At 42.5% G+C, this 19,721-nt stretch overlaps 2 protein-coding genes across 7 annotated transcripts in view; one reads left to right on the top strand and one right to left on the bottom strand.

Annotated features, from left to right (window-relative positions):
- LOC143835423 (ferric-chelate reductase 1-like) overlaps nucleotides 1-8,427 on the top strand; it is a 32,066-nt gene extending 23,639 nt beyond the window's left edge. For all 5 annotated transcript variants that reach the window (XM_077332994.1, XM_077332995.1, XM_077332999.1 and 2 more), the window contains 8 exons: nucleotides 471-587; nucleotides 2,506-2,621; nucleotides 2,822-2,908; nucleotides 3,947-4,044; nucleotides 4,661-4,719; nucleotides 5,288-5,431; nucleotides 6,491-6,552; nucleotides 6,926-8,427. In XM_077332994.1, coding sequence (XP_077189109.1) covers nucleotides 471-587; nucleotides 2,506-2,621; nucleotides 2,822-2,908; nucleotides 3,947-4,044; nucleotides 4,661-4,719; nucleotides 5,288-5,431; nucleotides 6,491-6,552; nucleotides 6,926-7,018 — 776 coding nt within the window. In that variant the 3' untranslated portion in view covers nucleotides 7,019-8,427. The remainder of the gene's footprint in view (nucleotides 1-470; nucleotides 588-2,505; nucleotides 2,622-2,821; nucleotides 2,909-3,946; nucleotides 4,045-4,660; nucleotides 4,720-5,287; nucleotides 5,432-6,490; nucleotides 6,553-6,925) is intronic.
- Nucleotides 8,428-10,610: 2,183 nt separating this feature from the next.
- PALMD (palmdelphin) overlaps nucleotides 10,611-19,721 on the bottom strand; it is a 61,222-nt gene continuing 52,111 nt past the window's right edge. For both annotated transcript variants that reach the window (XM_077333001.1, XM_077333000.1), the window contains exons 6-9: nucleotides 18,682-18,715; nucleotides 18,486-18,599; nucleotides 15,064-16,140; nucleotides 10,611-11,589 (exon numbers count right to left, since the gene is read on the bottom strand). In XM_077333001.1, the coding sequence (XP_077189116.1) occupies nucleotides 11,546-11,589; nucleotides 15,064-16,140; nucleotides 18,486-18,599; nucleotides 18,682-18,715 (1,269 nt within the window). In that variant the 3' untranslated portion in view covers nucleotides 10,611-11,545. The remainder of the gene's footprint in view (nucleotides 11,590-15,063; nucleotides 16,141-18,485; nucleotides 18,600-18,681; nucleotides 18,716-19,721) is intronic.

Here is a 19,721-nt window from a genome sequence, read left to right as displayed (position 1 = left end):
TTAAAGGTGCCAATGGACTCAAACTTTGATGTGAAATTACAGGTTATTTTAGGAGCCAGTTTTCCTAAGCAGCCTCCCTGCCCCCTCTTGTAGACCCATAGAAGTCAGACTTGTACCCTTTTCTATTGACGTCTTTGTTTCTGAGTGTAGGACACAAGTGAGTGTTGCATGAGCTGCAATAAAAGGGAATGCTTTATATTTTCTATTTTTACAGGAGACTATTAAAACTCGTGGGGGGTTTTTTTGGCATCAACAAAATATGTTTCTGTAGATGTGTATTGTTTAAAAAACATTGCTACTTTTATATAAAGTTAGTGGTCCTAGCTTTTTCTTTGACTTAGGTATTGCCGTAGAGATGCTGGTGGGCAAACACAGAAAAGACATAGTTCCTGTGCCACAGGCACATGGTTCAGGTGAAATAATGCAGTTGCCAATGCTTATACAATCAGCATTGTGTATTTTTTAAACAGATGGTACCATCTATAAACACTACAGACAGCCTCTGATCACCAACAGGAGATACAACGTAACAGGCCCACCAAATGATATTGGGGGATCTCGCTCTCCATTCCTCATCAAGGCACATGGTAAGAAAACAACTCAAATTTTGCATCTGGTAGGTTGGATTTGGTTTCTGATGACTAGTGCCTTACAACCTATCTGGTGATACCATCTGTAATGGTGATACCATCTGGTGATCACCATCTGGTGATACCATTTTACCGCTCTTGGAGCGGTAAAAATAAAAGAGTAAGGGGGAGGAGGGAGGAGAAAGGGGCGGGGCAAGTCTGGGATAAAAACTCGATGGGGCCAATCAGGAGGCAAAGTGTCTCCCGATTGGCCCCTTAGCTGTCAGTCCGGGGCCAAGGGGCCAATTGGGAGCTGCGCAGTGCACGACTCCCGATTGGCCCCTTGGTCCTGGGGGGGCAGGGGGCAGGGGGGAAGCTTTGGCACAGCCTTGGCCCGCTCCGAAGCCGGGGAGTCGGGGGGGGGAGGCCGACGGGGGGAAGGCTTCGGCGCGCGAGCCTGCTCCTTGGGCCACGCTGAAGCCTCCCCTTACCCCCGCCCCCACCCCCCCGAGTCCCCAGCTTCGGTGCAGCCCAAAGAGCAAGTCTGCTGCATCTCTGATGTGGCGGGCCTGCTCCTTGGGCCACGCTGAAGCCGGGGATGGAGAGGCAGAGAGAGAGAAAGAGACAGAAAGGACAGAGAGAGGAAGGAAGGAAGGAGAGAAGGGGAGATAAAGGGATGGGAGAAAGACAGGAAGAAACACAGAAAGTAAAAAAAGTTAGAGGACAAAGGACGACAGAGAGGAGATACATGGATGGATGGATGGATGGATGGATGGATGGAAATATGAAAGAAACACACACAGAGAGACAAGGAGCTGGAGAGATAGAAGCAGAGAGAGAGAAAAAGAGATAGAAATGAGAGAAAGAAAAAGGAAGGGAGGGTGGAAGGGAGATAAAGGAATGGAGGAAGGGAGGAAAAGGAAGGGAGGAAGGGAGATAAAGGAATGGAGGAAATAAAGGAAGGAGGACAGAAAGTAAGACAGTTAGAAGAGAAAGGGATGCATGGGAGAGAGAGAGAGAGAGGAGATCCATTGATGGATGGATGGATGGATGGCTAGAAGGATAGAAGGAAATATGAAAGAAACACAGAGAAAGAGACAGAGAGATGGTGAGATAGAGGCAGCGAGAGAGAAACAGACAGAAAGGAGAGAGAGAAAGAAAGGAAAAAAGCAAGGAAGGAAGAAAGGGAGAGAGGGAGATAAAGGGATGAAATAAATACAGGGAGAAGGACAGAAAGTAAGACAGTTATACGAGAAAGTCATGGATGGGAGAGAACAAGGAGATACAGGCATAGGTGGATGGCTGGGTAGAAGGATCGGAGGAAGGCAGAAAGAAAGACAGAGAGAGAGGAAGAGAGAGAGATAGAGGCAGAGACAGAGAGAAAGAGACAGAAAGGAGATAGAGAAAGACAGGAAGGAAGGAAGGAAGACACACCAGAACCCAAGACACTCTCTTACCCACCCTTTCTAGCACCCCATTGTATTTACATGTACAATGGGCTCTAAATCTAGTATTCCATAATTGGCAAATGGCCACGGAGAACTCATGACATTTTCTTGTTTTGTACATCCATTGTGTGCTCGGTTTTTTCAGGTGACAGGTTTTAATTCCTGAACTGCTAGACAAACTGAAGTGTGGTTGAGGAAAGCTTCCAGCAATCCTCCCTGCTCTCCTTCAAGTACACCAGGAGTCTCTGTCCTGATCTTGTTCTGCTTGCCTTCCTTTTTAGTGGAGAAAGGGAGGCAAGCATGCATCTACCCAAATGTGCTTGTTAGGCTCCCAATTACCTAGACTAGTGAAAGGTTCATCAAGTTGAATGTTCTCTCCCCTACTTCTTTTTTAAAAACAGGCTTTCTACTGAAATATTTATTTTTACTGCAGTAGGTCCAAACCTGTACCATTCAAGCAATTGGATGTATCTTGTTTTCTCTTTCAGGTACCCTGATGTTTGTTGCATGGATGACCACAGTTAACATTGGTGTCATTGTTGCTCGATTCTTCAAGCCAGTTTGGTCTCATTCATTGTGGTTTGGAGAAGAGATCTGGTTTCAGGTAGGGGAGAAAAAACAAAATATAGCCTTAACAAGCGCTGCATTCTAGTGGAAGCCCCCTCCCCCAACTTTATACATCTTTAAAACTGGAACATAAACCCATCCTCTTTAATGAAACATTTTGCCATCTGCTGGTCATACTAGGAGTTTGGCAGAAGGTGCAAAATGACTATAAAACTCATTAAAATATATCTTTAATAGGTTCATCGTATGCTAATGATGACAACCGTATTACTTACAAGTATATCTTTTGTTCTCCCTTTTGTATACCGTGGAGGCTGGAGTCAGGTAAGCAACTTTTGTGAAGTTTGATCTGTGTTTGGGCTGAAACAGGATTGTTGGATGTAAGAAGTTTTATTAATAGTCCAATGCACTGGCATTGGTTCTTCCATTCTTCCTTCCTTTCATCAGCATATTGTATGGCATTTTGAATGGCATTTTGATTTTGGATGCATGATTCCCAAGTTGAGAACTGTGTTCCATCTTGAAGGTCTCTGGGTGCCTGGCCTGTATGTGGGGGTGTGCCACTTACTCTGTTGCAGCTGTGAATGTGGTTTGCTCACCCCAGGCCAATATGATAAGTCAAACAAATTGTTCAGCTGTGTTAATGCTTACATAGCAGCATGTCTTGGAATGAGGGTGATGTTTTTCAAACCTGTACAAGTCAGCTGAAACTTCCTCAGTTGTAAATGTCAGTCTGTTGTTAATAGGCTCAGAATAGCTTCATTGGGTCTAATGTCCACGTAAGGGAGTGTTGCAGTCCAAAGCTAAGTGCTCACTAGTGAATAGTGTCATTGTTGGGAGCTACCTAACTCTGTAGCATGGAAATACATCATAGCTGTTCAGCCAACCCCAGTTGAGCAATAAAAACGCGATCAGGGCTAGACAGGCTCTTGCTCTGTTCAAGGAAGTGAGAATGTTCTGCCTGATAAGGAATTGCTCTTGTTTCCTGAGCAGTTGGTCCTACCAATTCTCAAATACCACTGGGAAGCAGAAATGTGTTCTACCAAGTAGACCAATAAGCTCAAACTGGGTGGGTCTGAAAGGAGTTTTCACTGGCTGAGACAGTACAGTCAGGAAATGGCCTGCATTCGGTGACCTGACCTCCATGTTGCCTAATTTTTTTTACTTAATTACTCCAAAGACAGTTGTAGTGAGCAGGTAACCTAAAGCTGGCTTTTGAGGCACTATCCTTGGGCATTTCTGGTAAGCAATTGAAGTTAGAATACATCAAAACAGCTCTTACTTTGGCCATCTGTGATAGTTGGGATGAAAATTGGTGGTACTGTTAAAAGATTCTGATAATGAAAATGGTATTTTGCACAGCAAGCCAGCTTCCATCCCTACCTTGGTTGTACAGTGATGGCTTTGGCACTCATCCAGCCCCTTATGGCAGCATTCAGACCACCTCCCCAGGCACCAAGGTATGTAGCTTTTGTGTAATAACATGCCCAAATTGTGTTTCTTAACCAGCCTGTGAAGATGTTAACCGGCTTCTTTAGAGAATTTAAAGAATAGCAATCCCACAAGAGTGGGGAAAGGGTATGCTCTCCCCTACTTAGGGGCTTAATAGATGGCTACCAATAGATTTGCTGGAATATTTTCTTACATACATATGTGAGGTCTGTCATAGTGACTAAGAATGTCATTGAAAATGGGAACAGCCAGAATGCCATGCAAGCAGTATGGATTCATGCCTTGGCTTAATCCTGCCCTCATTTTGGCTAAAGTGAAACCCTCAGTTGAAGCCTGGAAATCTCCCAAAATTATAATTAATCTCCAGATTACAGCGATCAGTTCCCTTGTAGAAAATAGCTGCTTTGGAGGGTGGCCTATATATGACACTACATTCTGCTCTTCACAGAGGCTCTACTCTGAAATATTCAGGACTTTCCCAACCCAGAGTTGGCAACCTCAAATGACCTATCCTAATAGATACTTTGGAATATTATGGTTCCCCCAATCCCTTGTTTAAAAAAAAGTCACTATCTAAAATTATACACTGACATATTTCTCTCCCCCTCCCCCTTGTGAAAACAGAAGACAATTTTTTAATTGGCTACACTGGAGCACTGGTACAACGGCTAGAATATTAGCTGGTGAGTAATACTTTCTAGCCATATCCAAATGGCTGAGTTTGTAGTAGTTGACTACTGCCAAAGGCAGTGTTATGAATCTGGAACACAGCAAATGGAAAAGTGATATGCTTAAATAACCTGGAGTTCACACACTTCACTACGGATTTTCTCTCTTGAAATTACACATGTAGAGGGTATAATTTTTCAAATATAATTTAAGTAGGGATGTCTTCTGTGGCTGCCATCCATGATTTTCCCACACAATTGCTGCTCATTGTGTCTGTGATTCAATGGCTATGTTCATTATGGCTTTGTAAGTGTGAGCATTGCTGAATACTTGGGTTGGATGTGGATCATGTCCCTTCTATAGAATTGAGCATGGCTTCCCTTTATACTTTGGCCTTTGGTTCCATTACTCTTTTCCTCAGTAGAAGGAATTAAATACCATGGTGCTGTATCCAACAGCTGAATATCATGGTGCAAGAGCCCAAATGGTATATTGGCTGTGCATCTGTTTATCTGAAAAGAAGATAAAGTGTATACATTTTACCTTTAATGGACTTAAAACTCTGGCCTTGTTCTTAAACAGTGGTAACAATGTTCCTGGGGATGGATTTGCCAGCTCTCAACCTTCCAAATCCCTGGGACATCTATGCCATGATTGGATTTGTGGCTTGGCATGTTGGCCTTGATGTTCTTCTGGAGATACATGGCTACTGTCTCATTCGCAAAGGTACAAACAAAACATAGACTTGGTTTTAGGGAATCAGGGTTTTGAGGGGGATTTTTAAAATGTGAACCGCCTTCTTGGAGGAAGGCAGCCTAGAAATCTACATAATGATAATGATAATGGGTGTGCTTTGACTAATTCTCTGTCAGTGTTTCTGGCTCCATTCATATCTTAAGAGTGTCTTCTTTCCAGTGCATCTCCAAACTTTGTATGTTAAGGATCTGTATAAGCAGGAAAACTGCTGCTGAGACTTAGGAAAGGGTATGGCTTTCAAGACCTTGCAAGAGCTCTGCAGCCAAATCCCTGCCAATATGGCACTCCCCTCTTTCTGCTAATCCACTATTAATGACCAGCATTGGTAAGGAGTGTCTCTGTGACGAGTGAGGAGAGCTGGTGCAAAATGATCCTGATGATTATCAGTTCTGGAGATTGGCTGGCTCTGAGCTGCAGCTCATTCTCTGGGCTAGGTGTTAGACTGCCCGGGTTCATTGGGTGATTGTTTGCATCGTATATAAGAGTGATGGCTGTTGGTTGGTGCCAAGGCAGTGAGTCACTGAGGAGTTATTGTTTTGACCGCCATTGATTTCTATATTTGGGGGTTTTGATGTATGTAATTTTTGATGTTTTATGCTGTTTTATTGGATGTAAACTTCCATGAGCCAGCTTGCTGGGAGTGGTGGTATATAATAATAATAATAATAGTAATAATAGTAATAATAGTAATAGTAATAATAATAGTAATAGTAGTAGTAGTAGTAGTAATAATAATAATAATAATAATTTAGCCAATTATACACCTCATGAATAGTAAATGTTGGGCTGAAAACCAGAACAGACAGCACAGGTGGCAGATATTAGATGTAAAACTCATTTCCATCCATCTTGTATCTGATCCTTAAATACATGCAAGCAGATGTATTAAAACTCATGAATTTAAAGACCCCTTAATAATGTTGGATTGTGACCAGTGGTTCTTTTTTAAAAAAACGTGGAAGTGATACACAGCAGTGATGGTGTATGTCCTTTTGAGTACAGTTCTAATGGTATTTTATTATGTTGCAGTTGAAGTATTAGAAGATGACAGGGTTCAAATTTTGCAGTCTCTTACCTCAGCAGAGGCACAGGTAAGTTTAGTGCGTGAATAAAATTATGTTCAGAAAGAGTGCATGGGATGTACATCCAACAGCAGCATTTCAGTGTGTGTGTGTGAGTGTGTGTATGTGAGAGAGAATTGCCATCTTCTATTTTAAAATGTAGAATGTAAATATATAAGGCATGTGGGTAGCCTGGGACTCTACCCCTTGAAGTACTAGTTGTCCAAGAGTAAAGAGATCTACTTATATTCAAGCATGTTGTTCTCTCCTTCCTGCCTTTTGAAGTGGCACAATCACAACAGGGCTGTTAGCCATTATTTTTTTCTGAGTATTCTGTATCTTCTTGGACCACCTTTCCCCCATAAGCAGGTACATTCAAACCTTTCCTCTTGTTTCTTTCTAGGGCCATACATTTAAACAGATGGTTTTAATCATCTACATTTGTGGCAATATAGCATTTCTCATCACCTTCCTGACACGGATTGGACAAGTATGACAACAAGGCTGATTAGAGTTTGTGGAATTGTTATCCAGTGGAGGACCGCATCACTGAACTTGCTCAGCAAAAAGACTGCACATGAAATGTTCATGTTTTTCTTCAGGATTTAAAAAAATCTCTTATGTGCATATTGTCCTCTTTTCCACACATTGGTCTAAGGGCAAAGCTAGAATTCCTCTACAAATGTGTGGTTTTTCTAGCCCAGATTGTGTTCTGCCTGAATCTCCATGTTGTTTCAACAATCTGTGTTCCCATCGTATGGCCTCATCTGATGACAAAAGGCTCCAGAAAGAAGTTCTTCCCTTATTTCAGGACCATTTACTCTGTGAACTAGACTACCTGCAGTCCACCGCTTGGTCATGCGGAAGTCCACATGCTGTTCATAGTTCCTCTTCCCTTGCAGCCCTCTCTGTGGTACTATAGAAGGACATGGGCTGAATTCTTACTTTGCTCTGTACTGTAGGAGATGAGTTATGGTCTACACATTTCAATCTCCTCCCCCAGTTGGGTGCAGGCACCTATTCTGTTGTGAAGCTGGACTTAAAAAATAAAAGCTTTCATAAGAAGTCCTTTTTCACTGCAGCTCTAAGGGAGAAGAGACAGGTGTTCAAAAGTGACACATGCTATAAATACGCCTTTGATTGCAGAAATCATTACACTTGGAATAAATGGCTATGCGCTTTACAGGAGTGGGAGAGACATAGAATTCTTGCAAGTGTCCAATTAGAAGTCTATTTTATTTTTGCAATTGGAGACCTAATGTTTTGCGCAGAAGCAATTGTGTTGTTCAGATTTCTTAATAATTTGTAGACTGAAAGGACCAAATGATGAAGGACTAAGAATTCTAAGAGTAATGGAAACTGAACATGCATTCATTGTTGAAATGTCTACCTTAACTGTGATGTTTACTTTGGTCTACACCATAAATGTTTTCTCAAAAGATTACTGGTGTTATCATAAAAATTGCTTCTGTAGAACTCTGTATTGACTTACAGTCTGCACCATATCTAGATTATGGATTTCTTTATCTTCTCATCTGAAGAAAAAAACAATATTGTATTTATGTGAACCCCAATCCCTCTAAATTTGCTTGGCTTATTTACTTTCAGTGTTCAGACAATTTTTATAGCCCAAGTACTCAACCATTATTAATACTGGTTTTCTGGTTGTGTTGGATTCCGGTGCTTCAGATCTTTTTAAAAATCATGTCATAGTGTAAGTTGTTTTAAAATTATGTCATAGTGTAAAATATTTGTATACATCATGGACTTTCTGATTAATACAGGAATAGATTGGCTTGGAAAACATGATCGGCCAATAATGTATGGCAGTCTAATGGATTATTGAATTTAGCCATCTCAGTAGGTGGCTGGAAGAACAAATAAACATTGGGAGATCTGTTACTACTATTGGTAGGTAGTCTTGAATCAAGACAAAGTTGATTTTGGCAAAGATGATAACATCTTAAATATTATTGGTATGATACAATGAGGATTCAAGTTGCTATGACTTAATATATATACATAAAACTACAGGAGGAGATTACCCAAAGTTAACCGTTGTCACTGTCTCCTATTCTCAGATCTTGGAGTAACAGTAATATCAGTGAAGATTAATGAAACTAAGTAGATCTGATGGTGAAAGCTAGGAGAGGAGGAGTAGGCTTGGTCCTAGAGGGGATCTCTTCCCTTCCCTACAGTTTAACCATCTCAGGGTGCCACTAGGTCCAGGTCTGGTTCTAGATAATTCGGTGGCAGCCATGAAGCAGGATGGACTAGCCCTCTATTATTTTCCTGGTGGGAATCTTATTTTCCTGGTGGGAATCAGTGAGCCTCTGCCTTTGGAAACAAGCCCCTGGGCCTTCTGCAAGGCTCTCACCCATTATGTTCAGACAAGGTAGCCAGGCAAGAAAGCAACACTTCAGTGGGTCACCTTGACCAAAATACATACCTTCTGAGTGTTGCAAGGATGCCTTTTAGGAGCTATTGAAGGTAATAGCCTTCAGTATGGAGGCCAGATCTCCCAGTGTGAGGGTAGCAGATAGAAACCCATAGATCTAGTGCTATGGTACAGAAGTAGGCACCAGCAGGGGGCGGGGATCATGGCTCATTGGCAGAGTATCTGATTTGCATATAGAAGGTCGCTGGTGCATCTTCAGCTGGAAGTATTAAGTATTTGGTCTCTCCTTGAGAACTGCTGCCAGTTGGAATAAAGCATATAGACTTTAATGACCCAGTGGCCTGGGTCTACCCTTGGTAGACCTGTGACGCTGCAGAAATGCAAGAGCTGCATCTTGAATCTTATCCTGTATATGCTGTGGAGGATTTGGTTCACCAGTTCATACCATTCACAGAAAGGAGTGGTAACACTGTCCTTGCTTTGAATCTGGCTGCAAGTAGATGCTGCATATTTTTCTTTCTCCCGGCATCCTGTTGTCAATGATTCACTTCCAGAGAAGGGTGTAATGAGTATTTTCAGATAAACCTCTTGGGTGTGCAGCTGAGCTCAGGGAATGTCATTTCTACTGTTGAGTCACTGTGTGGTGCTCTTGCTCACACTTAACACTTAAGGCAGACAATTGCCAACTCCATGCACAACAGCCTGTCCTTACAAAACCCAGCGAACAGAAACTGGGACTTTTGCATGCTAAAATGCTTAGACAAATTTAACTCCCCCCTCCCCCCCCGGTTACATTGCATTTTGTATACCTACTTCCTTCGTGAACATACAAGTAGGCCAACAGTTTAGCAACATTTTCTTGTAAGTTTATCCCCCCCCCCCCCACGAAGCTCTCTCCTTCCTTGATAATCTGTCCCACACTGGACTGCCCCTTTACAAAATATACTTGGCAGGGGGTTATGTCCACCAGAGGCCTCCATCTTCATCTGTCCTCTAAAATGTTACTGTGAGAACTGCAACAGTGGCTATGGTTGTGACCTCCAGGTTCGGAGATGCCTGGATATTTGGTGACGGAACCTGTGCAGAGAGCCCAGCAGGGATGTGATGGCACACAGAGTCCACCCTCCAATGTTGGTCAGTCATAATTCTGGAGAACTCCAGGCCTTACTTGGATGTAGGTGACCCTATCAGCTGAGCTTTAAAATTCCCAGTCAGCAGAACTCTGGCTGCAGTGGGCTTGTGTGATATTTGGAAATGATGATGTATCTAGCTTCTAAATAGACATCTAAGACTTAAGAGGAGCTGGGTTTTTTTTGTATTCTGCTTTTTACTCAAAGCAGCTTACAATAGTCTACCCTTCCTCTCCTCACAACAGATACCCTGTGAGGTAGGTGAGGCTGAGAGAGCTCTGAGAAAACCATGACTGGTCCAAGGTCACCCAGCTGACTGCATGTGGAGGGAGTGGGGAATCCAACTCAGTTCTCCAGATCAGAGGCCACTGCTCTTAACACTACACTAAATTGGCTCGTAATTGCCTGATTCCAGAAAATCCCAGCACACGGCCTCTTCTGTAGCCTAATATCTTCCCATCTCTTTTCAATATTTAGTAATGGCTGTGAAGGAGAAAGGTGGTGGTAGGGACACAGGTGTAATTTCATGCGCAGCATATCTATGAACGGGTGATGGCTGGAAAATTTTAAAAGGATGGTGTTTTAATAATGCCATATACAAAGGGGGTGCTTGGCATAGAGCAAGTCCCAGATCCAGTCCTTAGCATCTCAGTTAAAAGAGACAGAGAGAAGGTGAAGTGAAAGGCCCCTACAGCCAGCCTGAGTAAGCAGTACTGATCTTGATGGACCAATGGTCTTATTCAGTGGATAGCAGCTTCATCTCTCCAATGTGTAACTATAGCTCAGCTGAAGGTAATACAGGCTTCACCTGCTTCTAGGAGAATGCTTCTACACCCATTAGAAAAAGACTCTAGGGCATGACATCAATTTGAAAGGAAAGGGAAGTGGTGACTATGTTGGTGCCAGAATCAACTTTCGCCCATGGTGAATTGGTTGTTTACCCTGCTGTACTTGACCAGAGTCCCTGATTCCAGAGTAAGTAACTGGCTTTGGGAGACTTATCACCTCTTGGGCACTGCCACAGATTGGCCTGTTAAGAACATGCAAGTCTTGTTTGCATAGCCTTGGTGTGTTGTGGTTGGTTTTTGAGCAGGGTTCCGTGCTGTCCCTGGCACACCTGTACTTTCATTTAATAACATTCCGCTGTATGGCTGTAGTCCCGTTGAAGACAATGGCCCTTACAAACTGACTTGTCACAGAAGAACACTGAGAGACTTAATTTTTTAAAAGAAAGCTACTAGGATTTCTTAGTGACTAGAAAACTATAAAATATTTAAAGGTTATGTTTCTATGGGTGGACAAAGCCAAGTTACCCAAGGGCAAATGCTGCTGTTTCTCACTGGTGGTCCATTGTCCCTAAAGTGCTGCTACTCCTATGTATATATGGTTGTACAAGCAAAAGCTTTGAGGTCCAAGGAGGGTCGGAAATTCTTCTTGGCTTCTCCTCTGTTCTGTCGATCACATCCAGACATTTAGTGAGAAGCCGCAGTGGAGGTTAAATTACTTTCTTCCCAAGTTTTGCCATTCTCATTCTTAGTGCTGCAGAAAGAAGCAGTAAACAGAGCCATGAATATCCCAAATATAGTTACTCTTCTGTTTCTAAGTCTAATGTTGAAGAGAGAAAAATAAAACTTACCTCTCATGACTGGGACCCAGAGATAAAACATTCTTGTAGTAGCATTAAAAAATGCAAAAAATGATTAGAATTGTTGAAATTGTATCACTCAGAAAACATACAGGTATTGCCTGTATTTTGAATGTTTTTTGTGGCATGGGGATAAAAAAACTGATGCACAGCCCTATTGGTGGAAGTAAGCCCTTTAGATCTCAATGGGGCTTACTCTCAAGTAAGTGTGCATAGGATTGCAGCCAGAATATTAAAGTCCTCACCCTACATTAGATGGCTTCTTATGCTGAAAATGTACAAATGGAGCACTGAGTATACTGCTGAACTGTGTTGTAAATATACGCCTATACTGAGTCTGGCCTGTTCTGCTCCTACACCATGTCACTGGACTGGAAGAACCTCTGGTCCCCTTGATTCCCGCCCACTCCACCCCACTCCACCCTACCCCACTCCACTCTTCAGACTTTCTTCTCTCTAGTGCAACGTTATAAGTAGTATCCAGGAAGGCTTCATACACTTGTTATGTGCTCCATCTTATGGACTCCGATGATTTAAAATGATGAGCTTTTGCAAGGGGTCATTGAAAACAGATCTCACCTCCTTACAAACAGTACTGTGTTAGTGCCGTTACCTTGACTCTGTCAAGTCTTCCTGACTCTATTTCCTTTTTAGAGCTAGCATGATTATTATGGGACTGTTTGGGAAAATTACTCATTTCCTAGCATTCTCTGATTCTTAAGCAGTAAAGCACAGTTAACAATGCATGGGAAAGGCTGTGTGCGTGTGGGTGGTGGTGGAGGATAGGTTACATATTTTCAGCCCAGAATAGTGCCATATGTTAAGGATCAACTCTGACTGGAAATGCCACCCTTTATTCTTGAAGGCCACTTTCTGATTTCTGATTAGCTGTGACTATTTGCAGTTAACAAAGGGAATGCGCCCTATGTTTTCTCAAGCACACTTTCCTTTAGAGTTGCTTTCAGAGTTTCAGAGTTAAACTTTCTCATTATAAAGAGTTGGTAAGGGTGCGCCAAGGCAAAAATTAAATCTCATTCACTGCACTTTATCCTGCCCTTACTCCAATGACCTCAAGGCGGCATGCTTCATCCTCTCTTCTGTTGTCCTGTAGTAGTGAGTGTTGGGCTAGAATTTGGGAGAGCCAGGTTCAAATCCCTCCTCTGCCAAATCCCTCCTTGTTCTTAACTAGTTATTGGAGTAACAACACTTCATGAGTTTCTCCAGGTTGGGTGGATAAAAGCTTTGTCATATTTTTGGAATACTGTGTGAAAAGGGAGACAAGTAGCTCACCTGCAAATGTTGTACACAGATTGCAATATGGTGATGGTGGTGGTGGGACTGCAAAGCTCACTACAGAAATAGCGAGACGATCTGATCTGTACCTACAGCTCAGTAGTGGTAGATCATCAGCTTGGAGGCGCTGTCCTGGACAGCTCAGGCAAGCCCAATCCTATCAGCTCTGGGAAGCTAAGCAGAGCTGACCATGGCTGGTCTTTGGACGGGAGGCCCCTAAGGATTTGGGTGGTAGCTCCTCCAAGGAACATGAGGGGTCATAACGTGGAGGTAAGAAATGGCAAACCATCTCCGGATGTCCCTTGCCTGGCCACACTACATACACCATATGATAAATAATCAATTTGGAGTCCATGCATCATATCGTAAAATGTCTCCAGACTTTAATCAAGACTTTTGTACAGGCACTTGGCATACAGGAAGTGCTCATCCTAGCATAGTCGTCTTTCTTTTTCTGAAACACTAAGTCCCTCCACCTCAAGGAAGTGCTTGCCTGTTTTGCTCTCCTATTTGTTTTTGGAAGCAGAGATCCCAGCTGCCTTCTGTGCACCTGATTTTTTTATACCCTGCTTTTCTCTTCCCTAAGGAGTTTCAGAGTGGCTTACAATTGCCTTTCCTTCCTCGCCTCACAATGGTCAGCTTGTGAGGTAGGTGGAGATAAGAGAGTTCTGGGAGAACTGTGATTGGCCCAAAGTCACACAAGAGGCTTCATGTGGAGTAGTGGAGAATCAAACCAAGTACTCCAGTTTAGTCAGCCACTCCTAAACACTACACTATACTGACTTTCTCTACCGCTCATCTTAACTTTTGCACACATTGAATAAATCACTTCTAATCTACTTTAGCAAACATTTGCAAGTGGATTTTGTGCTTTCACACAGAAAAATCCAGTTGCAATGCATATTGAAAGTGGATTGAGACTATTATTCAGAGAGTGTGAAAGCAAAGGTGATTCAGGTTTTGGTGCTCCATTTCAGTTGAGATGTCATCAATGAACTGGAGTTAGGCTAGAATAGGCATTAACTTTTTGTGGGATGCCTTGGGGCTGAGGTCTTACTCTGGCTTGCAGTGATGTCACAGGATGTGGGCATTTTAAGAAACTAAGAATTGCTTCTTTCTCCGTATCTGGGATTCTTAATCAGTTAAGTCTAGTTAAGAATCCTAATCACTAGGAAAAAGCGATTTATTTGTTGACAGATGTGATGAGAATTAGCTAAAGGCATCATTCTTGACATGTTGTGTGAGTTGAGGGAGGAGGGAGTGACCAAGTCCAGCAGTTAACCATCAATTGTGGTTAGTTCCTATTGGTTTACTGAACCAAGAGATTGTTCCATATTAAGCCATTTGTAATGAAGGTATCTTTCTTCGGAATGTTCTCAAAAGAACTTAAAAGGTATGATATTTGCTATAAGAAGCAGAATGTAAAAATCATGCAAAACAGATCAGAAAATGAAAGACATTTTAATTCAAGAAAATGCATGGAAAGCCTGAGATTAGTAGATAGACAAAAGAATTTGATTTCAGTCATGGTCATATAAAATTTCAAAACACTCAAAGCAGGCTAAAAAATATCAAGCTTGCTTACAGACATTTCAGTTGACACGGACACAACATGAAGTCAAGATCGAGGCACAGCAAACTCATTCAGTCTTTCAAGATTAAGGTGCAAGGTACGTTACAGAATACAAAGTCAGAAGAACAATGAGAGGCACAAACTCCAAAAAAAGGAGGTACGTATAAGAGGCAGTAAAGCTATTATTTACCTCCAAAATGCAACTGGAGTCAATTTTTCTCTTGCCAAAGAAACAAAAACAATATTTTAATCAGTGGCTAAGAGCTAGATTGAGAATTGTGTTCTTACACACTTGAAAACTCTATGGATACTAGTGCATCATTAGAGGTTAAATAAAAGCTTTATTACATAAAAAGCAAGGAAAAAGTTGACTAGAAATTACATATTAGTCTGACAGAAAGAAAGCAACAGAATTGTTAATAGGAAAGAAGAAAGTGTGATATAAGTAATTAAGTCTTTTACATGACAGTACAGCAGCGACGCGACTTTGCTGGTTTTTTACCTGTTAAGGAAGGATCTTCGGTTCCATCTCCTGGTAGCTGGCCATCCAGTTGAGCACTGTTGTTAGAACCGCTCAGACTTTCTTCTTGTTCCTTGAGTGATATGGAATTTTTGTGAGGCAATTTGTTCACATTGTCACCAACAATTTTACTGGCATTCCTCGGTGGAATGGTATCTGTTTGGTTGAGTGGTTGATACACTTGGCTGGAAGGGCCCACTGGGTGGTACAAAGGTTTCTCAGGTTTACAGTTGTCTTCTTCACCATCATCGTCTATGACCACAAATTCTGCATGAATAAGCCCGTCATATCCACAGACAGTTTTATTCAGTTCTTCATCCTCCACATGCTGGTAACCCATGAAAATCATTGTAACAGGCTCACTATCATCCACATAACATGGCATTGCGTGGACCACTGTGTAACTAGAATCTTCATTACTTTGTGTTTCAGGGAAAGACCTTTCATTAATGTTTGTGGAGTTTCTTAATGGTACATCCTGTAGACTCTCTTTTGTTTTCTGAACAGGTTCAAAAGCATCTTGTATAACTTCTCTTTGGACATTAGTCACCACCTTGTTTGGGGGGCTAATTTGTATAAGTCTTTCTGTTTGTTGAGAGACTGGAGAATGAGAGTTCTCTTGGCTGCTCTTTGAAAGGCCGTTGTCTTCCAATTTTTGCCCTTTGGGTTTATTATAGAAGGGCTCATAGTCAAGTCTATGAGTCTTATTTTGACTCATATCTTCAACATTTAGTCCCTGGGTTAACTTCTCCTGTTGGGGACTTGTTGGTCTGCAAAACTGATTTGCATACACAGGTTCATGATATTCGGTGGGAGACTTTGATTGTTGTTCAGTGGCTTGCCTTAAGAGGTCCTCCACTTCAACAGGTGCAAGATCACCCACTTCATTGTTTGTTATGCCTCCGTTGGCACACACGGCATAGACTGACTTCCTGCCATCATCATACACTTTCACTCCTGTACCTTTGAATTCTTCTGATGGAAGAGGAATAGTAGACAGAACTGTGCTTTCCCCTGTCTTCATGTCTTTTTCGACTTTAATTTCCATTGCAAAGAGCTCTGTTGGAAGAAAGAGTCTCTTAAAATGGGTAACAAAAGAGCTAAAGTTATGCATTAGTCTTAAGAACTAGTTAGACGTGCCAGCATGTAACTCTACCTGCAGGCAGAACATAGGTTACCAGTGGTAGACCATAACATTAGTTACATCAAGGAGCAAACTGAGATCAGCAACACCTGAGAGGGCTGCTACTGGCTCTGGAATGCTCAGCTGAGATCCAGTTGGCAGCATTGAAGGAAGAGGTGAGAGGCAAGCCTACACACAGTGCTGCTGGTTGTGTCCAACCTGAGAAGCCCTTTGATGCTGCTGGGTAGCTTCTTGTCCTCCAAGAATTAGAATCATAGAATCATAGAGTTAGAAGGGACCACAAGAGCCAAACCCCTACATAATCCCTTCTGTCCACCCACTTACAATCTGCCTAAGTTCTTAGGCAGTTCTGTGAACTGCCTAAGTTCACAGAATTAGTATTTCTGTTGGATGGCTATCTAGTCTCTGCTTAAAAACTTCCAAAGGAGAGCCTACCACCTCCTGAGGAAGCCTGTTCCAGTGAGGAACTGCTATAACTGTCAGGAACTTCTTTTAGATGTTTAGCTGAAAATTCTTTTGAATTAATTTCAACCCATTGGTTCTGGACTGACCCTCTGGGGCAACAGAAAACAACTCTGCTCCATCCTCTATCTCAGGGGTAGTCAACCTGTGGTCCTCCAGATATTCATGGACTACAATTCCCATGAGCCCCTGCCAGCATTTCCTCATACATCTTGATCTCCAAATCGATGCTAAGCAGAACTACAGGATCTTAGTGATGTTTTCTCCTGCTTCCAGTGGCCCTCCAGCGGATTAGTTCACCAGGAACTTTCTTTGTAAGTTAAGTGCCCAGTCCACCCCTCTCCATATGACTTGGGCACAATCTGCATTCTAGCAGTCTCATTGTAGGAAGTTTTTATTTCCCTTAGGATCCTACATTTGATACAGTGTTCCATCCATCTTTTATGTTGTAAAGCACATTGGGACTCATGAGCCATTAGAGACCTTTAGCTGAGTAAGAATCAGAGAGGAAACAAGGGAGCTGTTCCAGTCCACAGGTCTGTCACCCCCTTGCTCCCCCAGCTGCCTTTCCCCTAGCCCAGAGAGGGATGGCCTAGAGCATGCTGCTCTGCTGGGACAGTCCCTTGCCAATCCGACAGCAGCTGTCTCTCTTGCTTTTTAAAGCCAGGTGCTGGACAAATATATGTATGCTGGCGGATTGGCAAGGGACTGTTTTACTCAGCTTTAAAAGGCCGGGAGAGTCTGTTCAAATATTAGGAAAGTATTGAATGTTGAAAAAGTGTGTTTTGTGTTTGGGGTGGGTGTGGGGGAAGAAACACCATTTTACATAAACATCCTTGCCTCTCATTGCCTGAGTTCATCTTTACCTGGCACAGGCAGGTTGCAATGTGACCGTTTACCAGGCTGAGGTAAGGAGTGCCGGTTAGAATTAGGAGCCCATGATAAATGGGCCACTCCAGAGAATGGAATAACATTGAGGCCAGGGAACCTGATTCATCATGATATAACAAAGGTGACAAATGGCATTAACTGGATCTCAGATTCTTCGAAATTCTTGCAAAGTCTAAGGAAAGCAGGAATGGTTAAAGAAATGCCATTCAGATTGTAGCTTGGCTGTCTCTGGAATTTCTTTGTGGAGTTAAAGTTTCTACATTCAGCTATTTTAAAGTGTTTGTTTATTTCAGTCCTTCCATATCTTTCTTTCTCCATTTTAACCTGACTTGCAAAGACAACAGAATCTAAGTAGACTCAAATCTTGGATGCAAAAAGGGGTGTCTATCATCAGATGACTATTCTACTTATATAGAGTTGGTGAGAGGTGCTTGGGGGTGTAGTTCATGGAATGAATGTACTGGGCAATTCTTTGGATACTAGAGAGTTCCAGCTTGCTGTAGGGGTTAAGAGCACATGCAGCCAGCTGGGTGACCTTGGGCTAGTCACAGTCCTGTCAGAGCGGTTCTCACAGAGCATGCTCTCACAGCCCCACCTACCTCACAGGGTGTCTGGTGTGGGGAGAGGAAGGATGTGTGATGAAAGGAGCTTTGACACTTGAAAGCTTATCTCCTGGAAATCTTGTTTGACTTGCAGGCGCTACTGGCCTTGAGTCCTGCTGATCCAGCTATTGATTTTCTATGCAAATGTGGCCACCTAGGTGGATCAGGGCAGCAGGCGTAGAGGGAAAAGTACTCCTGGGTAGACTGGCTGCAAACTCTTGACTCAGTGGCCACACCTCGGACCTCCCTTATTTATAGTACTTTACAAGTCTATACATCTTTTAAATGCCATTGTAGAACTATACCTTTTCGCCTTTCTTCATCATCCTCTTTTCTTAGATGTCCTGCTCTTTTAAGTGCAGAAGGTCTAAATGATTTTGGGAGGTCGGGTATGTTGGCATAAATATAGTCAGCTGATTCTGTGAAAAGAGATAGCTATTAATCCACACCTTTGTCCTCCAGAGATGGGCATAAATTTAAATTTTTAAATGTCAAACATACCTTCTCTAGCCTCTACTTTTTCCACCTTCACGGACTAGTAAGAAACAGAAAAGAGGAGTTGGTTATAGTTTTAAGAAACTGCTATCATTCCGATGTTGGATACCAAATAATTGATAACATGAAGCTCAATTCTTCAACTTGAAAAGAAATCCCATTGTAGTTGTGGCGTTTACTTCCAAGTAAGTGTGATAAGTTTTAAAGTGCTTGGGACGAACTATATTAAAGCAAGTGCCGTATCTAAGGTATGGAATGCTTCGTGTAGTAGTTAGGAATGCAGGCTTTTAAACTGGCAATCGGGTTTGATTCCCCACTTCTCCTGCACATACAGCCAGCTGGATGACCTTGGGCTCTCCACGGCACTGAGAAAACTGCTCTGACCAAGTAGTAATATCAGGGCTCTCTCAGCCTCACCCACCTCACAGGGTGTCTGTTGTGGGGAGAGGAAAGGGAAGGCGAATGTAAGCCTCTTTGAGACTCCTTCGGGTAGAGAAAAGCGACATATAAGATCCTCCTCCTCTCCAAATAGCCAATGATAAGTCTGGGGTGGGTGGGAAGGGAAGGGGTGGGGCTATACTTCCCAACCATATTCTGCATCACATCATTTCTGGGGTTTTTCAAAGCCTGAACAATGTTTCAGGGGTTTCCCAATTGTAAGAACGATGAGAAAGCTGTATTAAGGGTTGCTACTGTGGCTGCATCTGCTTTGCATGCTGAAGGCCTCAGGTTTGATCCCTGGATCTCCAGTTGAAAAATGCTCAGGTGATACCTGGAAGATCTCCATCTGTGCCCCTGGAAATCCACTGCTTGTCAGAGTAGACAATATGGACCTTGACAGAATAGTGGTGACAAGGTATAAGGCTACTTCAGGAATTCATATATGGTGTTCTACAAGATTTTCAATTCTAGAGTATGAAGACAATGCCTTGTATCCTAAGGAAGGTTCCAGCTGTTAGGAACTGAAGGGTGAGGGAAATTATATGACAATCCCTCATCCCACCTGCACGCTTATGCTGTTTATAATGGTCTGCCTAATCCCCCAA

The sequence above is a fragment of the Paroedura picta genome, chromosome 4 (assembly GCF_049243985.1).
Source record: "Paroedura picta isolate Pp20150507F chromosome 4, Ppicta_v3.0, whole genome shotgun sequence".
Taxonomy (NCBI): domain Eukaryota; kingdom Metazoa; phylum Chordata; class Lepidosauria; order Squamata; family Gekkonidae; genus Paroedura; species Paroedura picta.
Note: the sequence above shows the minus strand (reverse complement) of the source record. Positions and strands in the feature narration are given on the sequence as shown.